Genomic DNA, 19,728 nt, shown 5'->3' on the forward strand with positions numbered 1-19,728 from the left:
TAATGATAAATGTAGATCATTCTTCCCATTACTGAATTGTTTTAACAAAGAGTAATGAGGGTGGTATCTTTGTATTTAATTGTATAATCATTATACTTTTCTGCATTAATCCTTTTATTAGCCTTACAATAATTTTAATGAATTAATTTTTTAGAGATTTTAGTGAAGGCTTCTGTTGCAAGATCAGCAATCTTTTATGTTCTCATTAACAGTAGCTTTATACTAACATACTACCATTTAAACCTCTTTGGGAATTATTTTTATGCTAATAATAGAGGTACAATAAATTTTCTGTTTGGGAGGCAATATTAACTTGAGTTCGGCGGTTGTAAATGACTTGGTCACATATATTTAAAAAGTAAATCACTTACCTTGATTCATCTTCCAATCAACTCTTTGTGGCCCATACACCCCCCCCCCAGCCCACAGGCCAAATTATTTGCCAAGAATTGTTGTTGTTGTTGTTGTTGTTGTTGAGTCATTAAGTCGTGTCCGACTCTTCGTGACCCCATGGACCATAGAATGCCAGGCCTTCCTGTCCTCCGCTCTCTCCTGGAGTGTGCTCAAGTTCATATTCATTGCATCGGTGATGCTATCTAGCCATCTCATCCTCTGCCATGCCCTTCTCCTTTTGCCTTCAATCTTTCCCAGCATCAGGGTCTTTTCCAAGGAGTTTTCTCTTTGCATTAGATGGCCAAAATATTTCAGCTTCAGTATCTGTCCTTCCAGTGAGCAATCAGGGTTGATTTCCTTTAGGATGGACTGATTTGACCTCCTTGCAGTCCAGGGGACTTGTAAGAGTCTTTTCCAGCACCACAGTTCGAAAGCATCAATTCTTCGGCACTCAGCCTTCCTTATAGTCCAGCTCTCGTTGCTACTGGGAAAACCATAGCTTTGAAAATACGAATCTTTGTTGGCAAGGTGATGTCTCTGCTTCTTACTATGCTGTCTAGGTTTGCCATAGCTTTCCTCTCAAGGAGCAAGCGTCTTTTAATTTCATGGCTGCAGTCACAGCCTGCGGTGATCTTGGAGCCCAAGAAAATAAAATCTGTCACTGCTGCCATTTCTTCCCCTTCTATATGCCAGGAAGTGATGGGGCCAGATGCCATGATCTTCGTTTTTTTAATGTTGAGTTTCAAACCAGCTTTTGCACGCTCCACTTTCACCCCCAATAAGAGGCTCTTTAGATCCTCTTTGCTTTCTGCCATTAGGGTGGTATCGTCTGCGTATCTGAGGTTGTTGATAATTTGCCAAGAATAGGTTGTATCAAAGCAGGGTTATTGAATGGGAGAACTGGAGAACAATTTTTCCTGGACTTTGATATGTTGCTGTTATTTTCTAAAAACTGGATTCTTCTGTAGACACATTTAGGCAGTGTTCCACATCCATTCAAATTAATGGGAGTTAGGGTGCAGTCCTATGGGAATAGTCAGCCCCCTCCAAATTCAGAGGCAGCTGGTTAGCCAACGCAGAACAGGTGGAGCATCTTCTCCATGCTCCAGCTGCCCTGCACTTGTGCCTAGATGGCCGATTTCAGCTGTCTAGCCAGGGCGCGTCAGAGCGGGGGGGGGCAGACAGTGCATAGGAGGCATCTTAGTGGTACTTCCGCAGGCCCCTCCCCACCCCCAAGAATGCCCACTTTTTATCTGCTCCATGCTGCTCTTACGATTGCAGAGCTGGGGACAAACTGCGCCACCTATGAGGCGGGGGGGGGGGAATCGGGTTTCTGGGAACAAAGCTCTGAGCCCTGGCTCCATGCTCGGTTCCCAGAAACTGAAGAATCCTATGGCCGCCTAGATGCTGTCTAGCAGCCATAGGATTGTGCCCTTAAGGTTTTTGTCATTATGTGAGATGTGGACTGCACCCTAAAGACTTGTGACATAGGCCTAGTTCTCATGAAGAGTAGACAAGGAGCTAAGAGTTTGTTCAGACTGTAGTTCATAGTGCAGTAGAGAGGAGAAAAGTCGGTTGTTAACTCAGACGCATCATATCAGACAGCACTAGTCTCAATCCACAAAAGCAACAAATGTAACTATGGTGTACTGCAAGACGGTTCGTACTGGTGTTTATCCCAGCATGAGGAAGGAGAGATCACGCTCTTTCCTTTCTTGTTAATAACGCATGTTCTTAATTGAATGAGTCTTCAGCTTTCTATAAAAGCATTAGTATTTTGTATTTCCCGATAAGTTAGAGCACCTTCACCAAATTAGTGTCTGGTAATATTTTTCACTATAATTATCTGATAGCTTTCTCAAATTACCTTTTAGTTCTGGAACATATGCTAAAGCTCAGCACAGTGCAGTGATTAGGGAACATTTCCAGTGAAATATATTGAGCTGGGAAATTTTAAACAAAGTCTAAATATCCAGATATGATCTATAGTATATGCATACCTGCATTTTCTTGTCTGTTTTCTTTCTAATAGCTCCTTCTACTGAATACCCACACTGCTTTTTAAAGCCTATTTCAGGTTTAAAAAGCAGTTAAGGGCACAATCCTATGCATGTTTGGGCAGAAAAACGTCCCAAAAGCATGGTTGGCTGGGGAATGCTGCGAGTTGTAGGACTTTTTTTCTTTCTAAACATGGATAGGATTGTGTCCTAAGTGGTTTGGCATGAAAGCTACTGAAGGATTGACTTCACTGTGGAAAACATCCAGTGTTAATGATGTTTCATTCTGTATTGTCCCACTTCTGCAGGAAGTTGGGAGTCCTCTTCTGCTACAGGTTGGAGGGGGCTAACAGACCTCATTTGGGGGAATGCTGGGAGGAGCTGTATTTCAAGCTGGGGTTCCTCTTAAAAGTAGAGATTTAAGCCAATTTGCTGCTATCAGCCCAACGTAGAGCCCTGCAGTTGCTTATATAGAACTTCCATGTGAGTAGTTGCTTATATAGAACTTCCATGTGAGTAATGGCTTCCCTGTTCTGTTCAGTGTAAGATACAGCTCTGAACGCAGTGGCAAAGCACCAACAGGATGTATCCAGTAACTGGGGAAACCCATCTTCCTGAGAGCTCTTGTTATAAGCAGTCACTAGATTGTCTACAAGTTCATGGCATAGCATTAAATGTGTTTCATTTGAACAAAGGGTGCTTCCTACCTATTTAACTCTGTATGTCCCCTACAAAACAGATGCTTTAATTGTTCCTTACAAAAGAAAAACAATTATATATAGTAGCTACCTTAGAAGTACATTTTAATATGGTTGCCCTTTTTTCTATAAAGCCAACGACAGAGCATGTCTAGACAAATTTGAGATCTGAATGCTAAGCCTGATTCCAGTTTACATGACTGTCAGTGGCAAGGAACACTAAGTGACGTGATCCACCCTGAGCTCCTGGATAGGGTGGACTGCTTCTTTAAATAAATAATGACTTCCATGCACAGGAACAGAAGCAGATAGTTTTATTACAACATGAAACAAACACTACAACACAGTGCTTCCTAACAAGTACGTCGCACAACACCCCAAATTTTGATATCCTGAACCCTATGATGTAAATATACTGTAGAGTCTCTCTTAATCTTCAGGCCCTTGAAAATATGCTGTGTTTATTAGTAGTGTTATATTGTTTTCTCCATTTTGCATTTGTTCCTGTTTGTTAATTTTTGTGAAGGGGTGGGATAAGGGCTTGACTTTTTTTGGTTGGAATGTATAACTGCATGGTTTTGGCAAAGCTGTAATTCTGCTTTCCCTTAAGTATGAACTGTTCAAAATGCATTTGATAATGAAGTGACTGCTGTTATTTTTATTCAGCTGTTCAGTTATTTTACTTTTACAAATAATTTACCAATAATTTATATAATCTGTTTTTATAGTTTATCTGCATGCTCATGATTTTAACAGTGATGTAATCACAATATTTTTAAAACAAATTGTATAGCTGATCCATTTTTGTTCTCAAATAATAAACATAAATAAAGAATTTGGTTTGCTACACACAATGTACTTATTGTATAATAACTAAAATTGTAGTTTTAACTTGACATCTTAAAATAGGGATTTTTTCAGATTTTATGTTGCTACTAGTTATAATTGCTACTTTTAAGGAAATCAAAATGTAACAATTGTAAAGAAGGATGACATGTAAATCAGTTGGGCCCTGATGCTTTTCAAAAAGCATTGTGTGGTCATAATATGCATTAAGTTGTTAGTCTCATTGGCTCTGCCAGCAATAAACAACTTTAAAAAAAAACACACATACACCAGGCTTCTTTTACTGAAAACTCCTAGTTTCTGATGACCGATCTGGAATCTTCTCAGTGAAGTTAGATATATTTTCATTCTGCAGGACTGAAATGTGCAGAGGAAAAATTAAAGCTTGGATCCAACCCCCCCTGCGCATGTGTGGAAGGCACTTCTGCACACACATGGTGGGGAGGTTTTCCTATTTTTCCACCCCATCTTCAGTCTCTTGTATCCCCAAAAAACCATTCCAGAGAGTCTTCCAACATTTGGTAGGTGCCTTTTGGGTAATATGGGGGCTGCCACTGGGAGGGGGTAGTGGATGAGCCCCCCTCTTGCATGAGCAGATGCAAATTCACACTACTTTAGATCCAAACCAAGGTCTTTAGAGTAAGTTTGATCAGATTTTGTATACATGTGGGAAGTGGGGATTTTTATTTATGGAGGGAGCAATCCTGTGGCCACTAGACAGCCATAGGATATCCTGTTTTCCGGGAACCGACCTTGGAGCCCACGCTCCAAGGTCAGTTCCCGGAGAATTGACTCCCCCCACTTCTGCACTACCTCGGAGTTAGCACGGAATAGCCCCATCCTCTGCACTTGCAAGAGGAGTGCGGAGCAGCTGAAAAGGGGCGTGCCTGGGGGCGTTCCGGGGTGGGGAGGGTGGAAATGCCTGTACAATACATCCAATTTGTCGTACAGCAGCCTTCTTCCCCACTCAGCCTTCCCGCAGCTGGACAGCCGCAATCTGCTGTCTAGCCAAAAATGCCGGGCCAGAGAAGTGCAGAGGGAACAATCCCCTCCATGCTTCTCCTGCCCTGCTTTGGATAGGTGGTCGCCTCTTGAGTTCGGAGGCGGAAGCCTATCTGGATAGGATTGCACCCTAAATGTATGTCCCACCTTTCCACCAAAAATGGTGCTTAAGGTGGCATTTTAAATTACTTAAGGTGCAATCTGTGCATGTTTAGATGGGATAAAAGTCCTACAATTCCCAGCATTCCCCAGCCAGCCATGCTGGCTAAAGAATGCTGGGAGTTGTCGGACTTTTTTCTTCCTAAACATGCATAGGTTTGTGCCTTTAACGGCTGGTCTAACAATACATTGAAAATTGCATTAACATTCAAAAAGAACAGTCCATAAAATCTGAGTTGTGTTTGGATATTTAGTATTTTTTGAAGCGTCCTCATTATCTTATGTAGACTAGTGTGCTGTTGTCAAAATATTTTAAGAGCTTTTGCCGGATGAAACAAAGAAAATCCCCATTTCTGCCTTGGCTTCCCCTTATTTTGAGTAGTGAAGTGCAGATGGCGTTGCTTAATGATCCATACTACTCCTACCTGTGTGACAGAGAATGTCCTAGGATCTTGTGCCCTGATTCATTAGGTTGGCATTAACTGTAAGATTAATGTGATTTGGATTAAAGACGTACTGAAAATGTAAACCACCACATGAAACACTGGCATGTGCTGATTTCCTTCTAGAGGTCTAATTAGAGTTTAAGTGCTGAAGTTCAAGACTATGACCAGATTCACACAATCGTGGAAGGGAATATAAACCACAGTGGCTTATTTTCCCTTCTGCATGCCGCTCGCGAGCCACCTAAATAGCAAAATTATCCTCGTCAGGCATGGGTTATCGTGATATCCAAACCCAGTGAGGATGGGTGGCTGGGTAGTTTACAAGCCACCCTGAAACCCATGGGTGTCATCCCAGCCACTCACCCTTGCCAGGTTGGGACATCATGAAAACCCACGCCCGATGAGGGTAATTATGCTAATTAGGCAACATGCAGAGGGAGGGGGAAATAAGCCACTGTGGCTTATTTTCCCTCAGTGATCATGTGAACCCACCCTATGACATAGGCATGGGCGCCAGTGCATGTAAAAGAAGTGAGCAACGCTAAACAATGCCAGAAATCATTTAAGGGTTGTATCCAATGGTGTCTGTCTGCCAAAAGAACAGACACCACAGGCAGAACGGATTCCCCCTCCCACCTGCAGCCCCTCCAAATCTGCTCTGGAGGATTCGAGGGCCCTCCCGACGAGATTACAGGGGGTAGGAGAGGGAGGGGAAGCCCTCTTGCACCAGTGGAAGTACACTTGTGTGACATTGGATGGAGCCCTATATAATGTCAATTTTTCAGATCACAATCTTTCCATTACGCAGGATGAATGCTTGCCCTTGTCAACATTTTCCTATAAAAATATTATTTACACACACAGAGATAATCTTTATGGGATTTGCAGAACATGGGGCCAGGAAAATAAAGTATAAAGAAGAATATACAGTTGATAAACTTGTATATTTCAATCTTTAACCCTATATTATCAAACTGATAGTCGTTATATAGGCAACCTATCTCCTACATGTATAGAAATTACATTGGCTGTTGCTGTTTTAACCTTAAATAATCATGAATCCAGCCTGAAATATAGCAAAACCATTCTTATGCCCAATTCAAAAATTACTTCAGCAAGTAGGCTTCTGCTAAAAATCACCTCTGAGGCTACATGCAGCTGTGGCAGCATCTAGAATGGATTCCAACATGGTAAATAACCTTTACCAGTGTTGATGCAGGTACTTATGCAGTCTTCTCATATAGCAGGGGTGGGCAACTTGTGGCCTTCCAGATGTTTTGGCCTACAACTCCCATCATCCCTCAATATTAGCTATGCTGGCTAGGGCTGATGGGAGTTGTAGCCTAAAACTTCTGGAGGGCCACAAGTTGCCCACTCCTTCCATATAGGAAGATGTTATCACAGTCACATAAGGCTTTGACCACAGTGAAGTGATTTTCAGCAATCGTACAGCCGAAATAATGTTTGAATTGGGCTTTCCCTGTTTTGTTTGCCTAGCACAATAAAAAGCAATATCAGTTCTTTCTTGAAGTTTGCTTTCTCTTCCTTACAACTTCGTGACTCTAAATTTAGAAATCACCTTTATTATGCAAAAATGCAAATGGTAGGTCAGCTTATCTTATAGAAGCAGAGTGTCTTTAAAAGTGAGAATTGCCTTTGTTTTCCACATGCCAATCACATACTTTAATAGAGGGAGGGGTGTATGGAATAATGCAGTCAATGCATTTTTAAAAACCGCAAATAGTTCAAGCATATGAGCTGATGAGTACACTATGTTCAGTGAACTAAAATACACTGTGAAGATTCTGTACTGATAGGCCATTAGTGAAAAGGTATAACCAAGGCAGAGAAACTTTTTTAGAAACTTTGAATACCGAACACCTTCGCAGGCTAAATTCTATGCCTGCCCCCAATATGGATTCTATGTTTAGGTTTGATTGTAGACTGCACATGTGATGCTTTAACAACACCTAGGCAGATGGGAGAAGGTTGCTGCCAGTCTGTTTTCCAGAAAGAGCAGGAGATAAACCCCTTCATTTTATTTTCTTTGCTTACTGACAGAAGCATCAAAGGTGACTTACCCAGCTGGGTTCTGAAGACCCACGTATTCAAATTATAGGCTGAGGCAGCCTTCCCCAACCTGGTGCCCTCCAGATGTTTTGGATGACGGTTTCCAGCATTCTTGACCATTGGCCATGCTGGCTGGAGATGATGGGAGTTGAAGTCCAAAAGCATCTGGAGGGCACCAGGTTAAACAAGGCTCAGTGCGGGCCATGTTGCAAATTTAGCATACGAGCCCAGCCTTTCTCTATGGTGGCTCCTGGCAGCAACATCCTGTATGGATTGCATACATAGGAAAGGTTTTTTTAAGTGCTTTGTTTGACTCATTCACATGAACCGATCGGGAAGCTGAGGCAACTGCAGAGACAAACATAAGCTCCACTGTGGACTCAAGACATTGAGATCACAGTCTTCAGTATTTTGCCTCTTCAGTCATATTAGTTCCCCATATGTAAAAATGGAATTACAGTATTTCTCTTTTGTGTAGACCTTACCTTTGGAAGAAAAATACAGTATAATATTGCTGAAAGAGGCATAAGGCTTGCATTTTATAGCAGCCTACTCATGCATATTCATGTTTGTGTTGTTCACCTTTTGTTCCATCCACTCTATAAAAATGTGTGGCATAGGCTTTTAAAATGCAGCAATCGTGATCTTCTGTAGCTGGTGCCAATGTTTTGTTTTCTGTGTCTGCTGCCTACCTATTTTTCATTCTGTTCACATTCTGACCTACAGTGAACAGCAACTGGCTTCCAAGATAATTGTCTCAAAGGCAGCTTGGCTAATGAAGGCTGCTTTCAACATTGCAGTGTAAATATATAGAAGTGCTTCCATTTCTTTAAATTGCAACATTCCATTTTTCTGAAATGAGCACAGTAAAGGTCTTCCACTAGTAAAATATCTGATACTGAGACACTTTTGGGATCCTTGCAACCAGCTAGGGAAGCTGAAGGAGTTCCCTTGGTTGCATTTTTCTAAAATCATAATGGGCAGGTGATAATTGTAAGTCTTCTATGGTGAAGCTAATATTGGTACAACTGATATTATTAGTAGAATATCAAAGACAGGAAGGTTTTGTTGCTGCGTGGGGGAAAAAAGTTTCCTGTGTTTCTGCATTGTGCAATGCAAGACAGACTTCATAAGCTGTGTTTATCAGATTCTGTCTAGTGACAGGTTTTGAAGGGCACCTGATGGACAGATGTATCTGATGTTAAAGAGAAGTGGAGATTGGTCTGAGTTACATTAACTTCAGTTGCAGAAAGATCTGATGTCATTTATTCATAATGGAAAAACTTCCCATTAGTACAAAAGAAAAGGAAGTTTGAAAGGGATACTTTAACAGCATATTTGGAGAGTCTTAGGTTCCTACTTCCAACAGTACAAGAGGCGACTCTACACATGGACATCACCAGATGGTCAATATCAAAATCAGATTGATTATGTACTTTGCAGCCAAAGATAGAGAAGCTCTATACAGTCAGTAAAAACAAGACCTGGAGCTGACTGTGGCTCAGATCATGAGCTTCTTATTGCAAAATTTTGGCTTAAATTGAAGAAGATAGGGAAAACCACTAAACCATACAGGTATGACCTAAATCATATCCCTTATGAATACACAGTGGAGGTGAGGAATATATTTAAGGGTGTAGACCTGATAGAGCGCCTGAGGAACTATGGACGGAGGTCTGTAACATTGTTCAGGAGGCTGCAACTAAATCCATCCTAAAGAAAGAGAAATGCAAGAAAGCAAAGTGGCTGCCTGATGAGGCTTTACAAGTAGCTGAGGAAAGAAGGGAAGTGAAAAGCAAGGGAGAAAGGGGAAGATATATCCAACTGAATGCAGAGTTCCAGAGAATAGCAAGGAGAGACAAGAAGGCCTTCTTAAATGAACAATGCAAAGAAATCGAGGACAACAACAGAATGGGAAAGACTAGAAATCTTTTCAAGAAAATCGGAGATCTCAAGGGAACGTTTTGTGCCAAGACGGGCATGATAAAGGACAAAGAAGGCAGGGACCTAACAGAAGCAGATGAGATTAAGAAGAGGTGGCAAGAATACACAGAAGAACTATACAGGAAAGATCTGAATGTCCCTGATAGCCATGATAGTGCGCTCACAGAACTTGAGCCGGACATCCTAAAGAGTGAAGTCAAGTGGGCCTTAGGAAGCATTACTAACAACAAAGCTAGCGGAGATGACAGTATTCCAGCTGAGCTATTTAAAACCCTAAAAGATGATGCTGTTAAAGTGCTACACTCAATATGCCAACAAATTTCGAACACTCAACAGTGGCCACAAGACTGGAAAGGGTCAGTTTACATTCCAATTCCAAAGAAGGGCAATGCCAAAGAGTGCTCAAACTACCGTACAATTGCACTCATTTCACATGCCAGCAAGGTTATGCTCAAAATCCTACAAGCTAGGCTTCAGCAGTATGTGAACCGAGAACTACCGGAAGTACAAGCTGGGTTCCGAAGAGGCAGAGGAACTAGAGATCAAATCGCCAGCATTCACTGGATCATGGAGAAAGCAAGAGAATTCCAGAAAAACGTCTATTTCTGCTTCATTGACTATGCTAAAGCCTTTGATTGTGTGGATCACAACAAACTGTGGCCAATTCTTAAAGAGATGGGAGTACCAGACCACCTTACCTGTCTCCTGAGAAACCTGTACGAGGGTCAAGAAGCAACAGTAAGAACCAGATATGGAACAACCGATTGGTTCAAAATTGGGAAAGGAGTATGACAAGGCTGTATATTGTCACCCTGCTTACTTAACTTATATGCAGAGTACATCTTGAGAAACGCCAGGTTGGATGAATGACAGGTCAGAATAAAGATTGCCGGGAGAATTATCAACAACCTTAGATACGCAGACGATACCACCCTAATGGCAGAAAGCGAAGAGGATCTAAAGAGCCTCTTGTTGAGGGTGAAAGTGGAGAGTGCAAAAGCTGGTTTGAAACTCAACATTAAAAAAACTGAGATCATGGCATCTGGCCCCATCACTTCCTGGCATATAGAAGGGGAAGAAATGGAAACAGTGACAGATTTTATTTTCTTGGGCTCCAAGATCACCGCAGACAGTGACTGTAGCCATGAAATTAAAAGACGCTTGCTCCTTGGGAAGAAAGCTATGGCAAACCTTGACAGCATAGTAAGAAGCAGAGACATCACCTTGCCGACAAAGGTCCGTATAATCAAAGCTATGGTTTTCCCAGTAGTAATGTATGGCTGGGAGGGCTGGACTATAAGGAAGGCTGAGCGCCGAAGAATTGATGCTTTCGAACTGTGGTGCTGGAGAAGACTCTTACAAGTCCCCTGGACTGCAAGGAGGTCCAGTCAGTCCATCCTAAAGGAAAGCAACCCTGAGTGCTCATTGGAAGGACAGATACTGAAGCTGAAGCTGAAATATTTTGGCCATCTAATGCGAAGAGAAAACTCCCTGGAAAAGACCCTGATGCTGGGAAAGATTGAAGGCAAAAGGAGAAGGGGACAGCAGAGGATGAGATGGCTAGATAGCATCACCGATGCAATGAATATGAACTTGAGCACACTCCGGCAGAGAGCAGAGGACAGGAAGGCCTGGTGTGCTATGGGTCACGAAGAGTCGGACGACGACTGAAGAACAACAACAAGGTTCATACTATTAAGCACCATGCATTAAAATTTCAAACAATAAAACTTAAAGCAAGGGAGGAGTTGTAGATAAGCAGCTAGAGTTCACCTGGGGAAGGTTTGAAGCAGAATATCCAAAAGGGTACAATGCATCTTCATGGACCTAATCTTTATTCGTTTGGTGTGAACTGTGAAGGAAATCCTCTCTTGTTCCGTGAAGTTTGGCTTGTGAAAATCCCATGTGATTTCATTTATGTTGAAACAGAGCAATCTTTTTTTTTTTTTTACATATTTTACTTTTAAAAACAAACCATACAGATATTTAGTCTTGCTGTTCGTGATTTACAGTACTTTTCTTCCCTCATAACAAACAAATTTGTATTGGAGTCACTATGAATTTTCCAGCCTGTTTTTAAGTTGGAAGTCTAGGGCAACTTCCTTTATTGCTATCTTTCAACAGAGAATTTTTGACCTGTTTGTTGGGTCTGTAGAAATACTTTCTGTCGTGGAAGTAGCTTCTACAGTTGGCTTTTTGCAGTTGTATAAGTGCGTCATAAAAAAGTCACATGCACGCACCACTGCCAGAATGCACGGTCTGAACCCTAACAGGATAGCCCTACCCACCGAGATGTTGCTTCTAGTGTAACCTTAAAACCAAAAAGCCAGCAAGCTCAGGAAAGCAGGACAGACCTTGTGTGAGGACATTTCTAGAGCATGTTACTGTGCAATACAAAGCTTAAGCATATGTTGTATCAAAATCCCTAGAGCAAGCTCTTGCGGTACAGTTTGTTTCTTGGGCTAGTGAGTACAGTTCATAAGCCAACATACGGGAGTTGATAGGAGCCATTAATTCAATGCAAACAAGTTGCTGCTGTTTTTATTATGCTTAGTGCTGAAAGCAGATATGGAGGAAGACATGGTAACCTTTATGCTGGCAACTGAACTATTGGAGGAAAATACCAAAAAACCTAAGTTCAGGTGTTGCCTTCTTTCTCTGAAGTTTTGGCTCAACAACTTGCATGGTTCAAATGGTTTCTTTATCAAACAGATAATCAGAATGTTTAATTTCTGTTTGGTTTCTTGTTTTGTGTGCACACACAACACAAATGAGCACAGAAATGCTTTGTGAGGAAATGCCAGATTCTGAAGCGGGGGCGGGTTGGACACCCAAAAGAGTTTTCTATGGATGCCAGAACATTTAATGCATTTTGATTTTAATGCCATAGTCATAAAACAACTTGTACTCTAAAGCAATGCCTGTGCAGTAATCCTTTGTTGTTCTTTTCCAACAGAAATGCCCCCAAAACTTAAGAAGAAAGGACATACTGGAAGAGAACAAAAGAAGGTGAGTTATTGTACATGTTCTCTTTTGGAGAAGAGATGTTAATATGATGGTTTTTTGCTCAGTGTTAGGTAGGTTTTTTTTGAGAGAGGGCAAATCTTTGCTCGCCTCATCTCAACAGGAAAAGCTGCATTGCACCTCACCCCCCTAGACTTGTCTCATTTGGGGAAGCACGTTATACCTCCCACCAGAGATATGCAGCAAGAGCTTAGTTATTTGCCTGTATCCTTAGCACTAGGTAGAGTCTAAGGTTTTGGTAAGGATACAGAATGGACAGGGAATTACTGTCATTGGATCTAGCTCCGGTTTCCTTAGAGCCTTGTGATTCTTCCCAGTTGAAGGAGGAGGATATGTTGAAGACTGAGAAAGTGCAGCTCGAGAGAGAGAGAGAGACTATTGCTACTAGCAATTTTTCTTTGCAAAATTGCCTTTTAAAATACTTTTGGTGAAAGTCCTTAAATTCTTTCAGTTCAGTTATGTAGTGATTGCCTGCCTTTTGTGCTGTGATACATTTCCCAGCATGATCCTTCTTTCAATTTGCTGCTCTAGATTGTTGAAACATGCACTAATTGTTGGGTTGGGTCAGCAATAACCTTTTTTAAAAAAATACGTTGCATTTTTTTTCTGCAGCCCATAAATTCAGTAGTCTGTGGTACTCCTCTTAAAGGGCAAACTGCACACAAAACTGTGTAACAAAGTTTCAGTGACTAGTTTTTTTAAACATTGAGAGAAGACTTATTGGGTGCAGGATTGCTAGGGAGTGTTTAATATTTTTCCACTGGATCTCCCTCCTCCTCCCAAGCTGCTTTTCTGTATCATAGAGATCCAGTTGAGTGTTTACCTTTGCAAAATGGTGAACAGAACCCAGTAGGAGAGAGCCACATGGCAGGGGAGTAGGAATTGTGGGGAAAGGGTAAGCACTCCCTCCCCATTGTCCTTCTCCATACAAAAATGCCCACTCCCAGAGTTGCTTTGTGTTGATCGTAGAATCCATTTCTTCCCTGCAGCATCACCATCATCACCATCAACAGGCACAGCAACAGCAGCAACAATTGCAACCACAGCAGCTGCCGCCACCACCTCCATCTGCCCCACAACAAGCAGCCCCTACAGCCAAGTCCTCTCCTCCAGCTTTTGTTCCGGCACAGATCCCAGTTATGGAGCATCCGCTCCCAGGGAATATGTTTGACACTATTTCACATTTCACTCAACCTATTATGCATCTTCCTCAGCCAGAGATGCCGCCCCATCTCCCTCAGCAGCCTGAGCACAGCACTCCTCCTCACTTGAATCAACTTGCAGTAGTGACCCCTCCAGGTGAGCACTTGCTGAGTAACTTGGATTTTTCACAGTCTTCACCTTTGATTTGTAAGAGCTGGCAAATCCCCCTTGTTGGGCTTTGTGTGCATTTGAACACCAGGGCAGCCCAAGTCAAGTACCTTGATGTTAAGAGAAAAGGATCATTTCAAGTGTAACATTCCAGCTTGCTAAACTATGATTAGCTTAAACTACAGTGGCTAATTACATCCCAAACAAGGAACTGTGTTCTAAACTGTTGGTTTACAGTTTGAACTTGGATTAAGATCCTGGCTAGCAAACCAGCATTAAATTACAGTTCCCTGTTTCAGACGTAATAAGGAATGGTTGTCCAAGCTAACCAGATAAGCATACAAAGGGAGGAGGCATGGGGAGCATGGAAGTCCAATGCTTGATCCCATCTTGCTAAACTGTGGCTTAGCAAAATGGGAATTAGAATTGAAGGGTCAGGATCTGGAGTTTGGAACAGTGGGAGTCTTTCTCGTGCTAAGCCGTAACGTGCATAACCCTTCTTTTATTGAGCTCTTTGGCACAGAAAAAGCTGTGCAGGGTATTTCAGCGTGTGCAGAGCTGTGTTCTGTAAGATTTCTACTTTCTATTATATTTGATGCCAGAAAGGCAACAAAATAAGAAATATTTTTGTTGGACAAATTTCTGCACATATAAGAGCTGCAGACTTGAAAGTTACAAAGAACTCTTCACACACAAAAATTTAATTCAAAGGCTTGCATCTTCCAACATTTCCCATAAATGTTGGTCCAATGTTTTTAATTTCGGGTGGGGCGGGGCAGATTTTAAAATGTGATCTACCACCTGTAGTCTGAAGAGGTTCAGTCCATTTTACCATGAACTCAGCCATCCCTTTCCTAGCTAAATGCATAGACTTGGCCTTTATCTCTGGAAACAACACAGTGACCAGGTTCACACGATCACTGTAGCCCACTGTGGTTTATTTAAGCCACGTTGGGTTGTGGTGCGTGCTGGTGGCCATTTTGAATATTCAACCCCCAGTGGAGGGTTGACATGGTTTGTCGTGTCATTCATGGCAGGGGTTGTTTGAAGGTTAAAACAAGCACAGCAAACCATGGCAACCCTCCTCCAGGAGTTGAATATTCAAAATAGCTGCTGGCGCACACCACAACTCGCCATTTAAGCCATGGTGGGCTGTGGTGATGGTGCAAACCAGCCCGTTCACTTTCTTTGTGCCACAGTTTTTGATGCCATGTATTGTTGCTTTTTCTCCTCCAGCTTTGCACAATGCTCTGCCTCAGCAGCCCTCAAGACCCAGTAATCGAGCTGCAGCACTCCCTCCTAAACCTTCTCGGCCTCCTGCAGTGTCGCCAGCTCTTAACCAGCAAGCCATGCTTCCACAGCCCCCACTCCCCCAGCCCCCCCAGGTGCTTCTGGAGGATGAAGAACCTCCTGCTCCTCACCACAACCTGCCGCTGAGTAGTAGCCAGATGCAGCTGTACTTACAGCAGCTGCAGAAAGCGCCGCCACAGACTTCTCTCCTCCCTTCAGTGAAGGTCCAGTCGCAGCCTCAGCCATCCCTGCAACCTCCCCCTCATCCTCAAGTGCAACAGTTGCAGCACCAGCCACAGCAGAGGCCAGTGCACATGCAGCCCATGCCGTTCCCTTCCCATATCCCTCAGCCTCAGCCACCTCCGCAGCAGCATCTACCCCCACAGCCGCCGCCGCCACCTTCAAAACCCCAACAAGTCATCCAACACCACCCATCGCCGCGACATCACAAGCCAGACCCCTACTCAGCTGGTGAGTAAGCTAACATGGACAGGGTTAAAGCTGGAAACGCACCGAGGATGGATTGCTTTGCCCCCAAAATCTTCCACACTTTACTAATGCTGTGTGTGTATGTGTGTGTGTATATATATATATATATATATATATATATATATATATATATATATGGACTAATCACTGGCAGCCATCTCACTACTTTAAGAGTCATGAAAATCTTTTCCTGTCATTTAATTCAGTTCTGTAAGAGGAAACTAATTGAAGAGAGTCCAAGAAAGAAACATTTCTAATTGGAATTACTACGTTCCAACTCAAGTTCACTTCTGTTGTCTTTCTTTCTATCTGACAGTGTTATGCTAATATTGTATCCATTTAGAAAATACCATTTTATTTAGACAAAAAAATTGAATCTTCAGTAGCTCACAATTTATTTCCCCCCTATCTGTATTCTGTACATTTAGTCCCACACAATCCTTTCAGAATGTCCTTTACTCATTCGGTACCTCTCCTATCCTTCACCTGCCCTTGCTTTAAAAAAATCAAACAAGATACATGTCTTAGTCCAGTGATTTTTATAGAGCAGGAGAAAGCTCTTCTGTCACTTGCCTGTCCCGGTGTTTAGATTTACTTTGCTTAGAAAAGCCAGCTTTAAATAGTACAGGAATAATACATTTTATCCTCCACGATGGCTAACAGTATGATATTACTGAACCTTAGGATTACCTTTGTCCATACATGATGGAGGAGTGAAAAGACACCTTTCCAAGCAGTTAAGCAATTTAGGGCACAATCCTATGCATGTTTAGACAGAAAAAAAGCTCTACAATTCCTAGCATTCCCCAGTCCTCATGGCTGGCTGGAGCGATGCTGGGAGTTGCAGGACTTTTTTCTGTCTAAACAAGCATAGTATTGTGCCCTCACTGGCTTAGATTATCCTAGCTGATCAGTATAATTTGAGTCAGGTGCTTCAATTTCTGTATTCAGAAATCCCATGTGCCCTGCTGCATCCGTTTATATGCGTTGTATATCTATTTCTCAGGCATACAAAGCATGTTGTGAAAATCTCTAGCATAGTCTGGTACAGTTTAAAAGGTGGCACTTCTGTCATTAATCAAAGAGTCTGTTGCTGATAGATAGATTGATGCCACCATGGAACAATCCCAGCACATTAATCTTTATTCCTGCTCTGTCCTATGTCTAGTTCATTATGGGACAGGGGATTCCAACATTTTCTTTCACCGCCATCATGTCAGATTTCTGACCTCCACTTCCACCTAGTTCACATTTGTTTTAGCATCAGAGGTCTGCTAGGTGCTGTACATAACATTAACCCTCCCCAAGGAGCTTGCAATAAACAGCAAAGATGGGGGAATGGAAAAGTACTTGACTCACAAGTTCTTTAGATGGGATAGGACAGTGTCACCTTGCAGTGGAGGAGGAGCAGGTAAGGTGAGTCTGGGTGGTTTTGGAACAGCTTTGCTTTTCCAAATGGGTCTTGGAAGAGGAATTTAAAGGACGGAAAGGAGACATCTGAATGGATAGAAGGATGCTGTTGAAGGCATAGGTAGCAGCAGGACAGAACTCATGGCCACTGGAATTGGAACAGCTCTTACTAACTTGCATGGAACTAAACAAAGAAGAGCCATGTGGGGAATTGAAGGAAGAGATGGAGAACTTTAAAAGTGAGGACTAGCATTTTGAAGCTGTTGTAAAATACAACTGACATCCAGAATAAAAGTGTGAAGGCCCAGGAAAAAATAGATACAGATACTTTATTTTTCCCTGTACTTTTTTCCAAGGATTTCTCCACTTCCAATGGAAACAGTGGAAATTTGGAGGGAATGCTGAAAAAAGCCCGATTAAATATTTTCTCTTTTTAAATTAATGAAATGCTTTTTAAGACAAGGTTTTACTCACTCAGAATGTGTAGTATGAAGATGGCAATCCACAGCATTAGAGAATGGTAATTCCTAGAATGGCAATTCCTATGAATACTCTGCCACATACAACACTCAAATCCAGGGTGCATTTCCACATGTGGAAGGTGCTGCCATCTTCATGAGAGAAGCATACGAAGCTTTTGTTACTGGTGGATTGGTGCTTGCCTTCTTCCGGGGACCTTAGATCTTGTTTGGAGGTACTAGAAGCAAGTATCAGGTCTCTGTTGTCCTTTTCACCTGGTTCCCCCCCTTGTCAACCTTTTCACATCTCCCCCTCAAATGACCACCACAGTGACCTGGCCCACATGAGCAAAATAAGCCGCCCTGGCTTATTTGAATCATGGCACGAGTGGGGCATGATTTGAATAATCGCCGCCCAAGTGCAGCTTCTTGCATCATCTGAAACTGGGCAGCATGGCTTATGAGTGGGGGAAACAATCTCCAATAACCCTACAACAGCTCATGTGAACTGGCCCAGACACGCTACTACCCCCAACCAGCTTATTGCCTTGCCTTGATGAAGAATAACAAGGTCAAAAAGAGGTGGGCAAAACCTAAAAAAGACCTGTTGTGAGTACCTGCTGAGGCAACCAAGCCCTCCCAATTTGGGGGGGGGGGTGTTTTGAAAACCCCTTCTGGGGGCTGGGGTAGAATAGCTTCAAAGCAATGTTCTGGCCTCCCGCCGCCACCATCGTCATTTCGCCACAATGCCTCTGAACCACATCTGAATCCAGAGGCATTCTGGGGGAAAGAAGGTGGTGAGCCACTACAAGCCAGGGCTTCTCTGTCCAGCACAGCCAGCCACCCCCAAAATGAGGAAACGGCGCGTGTGTGTGCATGTGTGCACACATGCACACCCGGGCACCTGGTAAGCTAAGGAATTCTGGCAGGGGGCGTTGGGGAAGATGCACAGGAGTTAGGGAAGGTAACACTGGAGGAAGAGGAAAAAGGACAGAGAAAGAGAGGGCAGGGATGCAACCAGAAAGAGAGCCCTTATGAACATGTTTGCAAAATTCATTTTTGTTTCAGGGTATAGGGCAAGAGCGCCAGTCCCCTATTTAGCCCAGCATACCGCTATACCCCTCTTGTCAATGTCTTTATCAACTGCATCCTCCACTTTGAGGCTTGCCTTGCTAAGGAACACCTTTTTAAAAAAAAAGGTTGCTTCACCAATTACATCTGCCCAAAAAGCTCCTTCTCCAGCCACGTTCAGCTCCCTTCCCCTGCCCTGCCCATTCATGCTTGTCCCTTCCGTCCACTGGCCTCCATTGTTAGCTGTCAGGTATACATGTGGGTTACAGAGTGAAGATTTGCACATTTCAAGGCAGAGCAGGGAGTGAGAGGAATCAGTAAATTGCAAGGCAGACAAGCGTGGGGGATTGCAATTTTCAAGGCAGAGCAGTGAGTGGGATTGGTACATACATGCAAATTTCATTTCAGAGTAGTAAAATGGAGGGGGAAATTAGGCAAATTTCATAGCCGCAAACTTTCAAATGTGCTTGTGCAAAACTGATTTTTTTTAAAGGATGCGAATGCTTTCAGGACACTCTCTGGCATCCTTCTTGATTTTTAGGAGCATAGGGCACTTTAAATGTGGAAAAATCTGCAAATTTAGGTGACAATCTGTCTCTAACCAAGACCCACAGAAAGAAGTGGATTAGATCTAGACTCTAGTTGGAAGTTCTGAGTAAACATGAATAGTACTGCTCTATACATTTCATAAATATGCAAAATAGTACATTTTATATGCTAAATTATAAATGATGCCTTTTATGTTGTAAAATAAGTTTAGGTTTGAGAAGAAAGTAAGTATTGCATATATTCCCATTTTTCCTTCAAATTTCAGTTTTTTCTGAAAATATTCCACAGCTTCAAAATTTCCAGAAATGTTACCTCTCCAGTCCAGACACTTAGGCTATAACTAGGCCAACTAGGCCTAATCCCAGACAAGGGTGTGCAACAAGATTCATTCATTGATTGGTGCAAATTATCTTAAAATACCTGAAGAACATTGGAGTGCAAAGATGTTTTTAAATTAACACATATCTGGTAAGAGGCTGATAATTTATTAAAGGCCTCCCCCCCCTCCCCTGTTGCTGAAGTAAACATCTCCCCCCATCCGCAAGTGTATTATTCTCTGGAACAACTGCCG

General features: G+C 42.5%; 1 protein-coding gene across 8 annotated transcripts in view; it reads left to right on the forward strand.

Moving 5' to 3' along the window:
• BRD4 (bromodomain containing 4) overlaps nt 1-19,728 on the forward strand; it is a 128,398-nt gene that overhangs the window by 94,574 nt on the left and 14,096 nt on the right. For all 8 annotated transcript variants that reach the window (XM_084838409.1, XM_084838406.1, XM_084838408.1 and 5 more), the window contains 3 exons: nt 12,512-12,564; nt 13,569-13,878; nt 15,127-15,651. In XM_084838409.1, coding sequence (XP_084694535.1) covers nt 12,512-12,564; nt 13,569-13,878; nt 15,127-15,651 — 888 coding nt within the window. The remainder of the gene's footprint in view (nt 1-12,511; nt 12,565-13,568; nt 13,879-15,126; nt 15,652-19,728) is intronic.

This window comes from Heloderma suspectum, chromosome 2 (genome assembly GCF_057233095.1).
Source record: "Heloderma suspectum isolate Gila_16-S chromosome 2, 16-S_ref, whole genome shotgun sequence".
Classification (NCBI taxonomy): Eukaryota; Metazoa; Chordata; class Lepidosauria; order Squamata; family Helodermatidae; genus Heloderma; species Heloderma suspectum.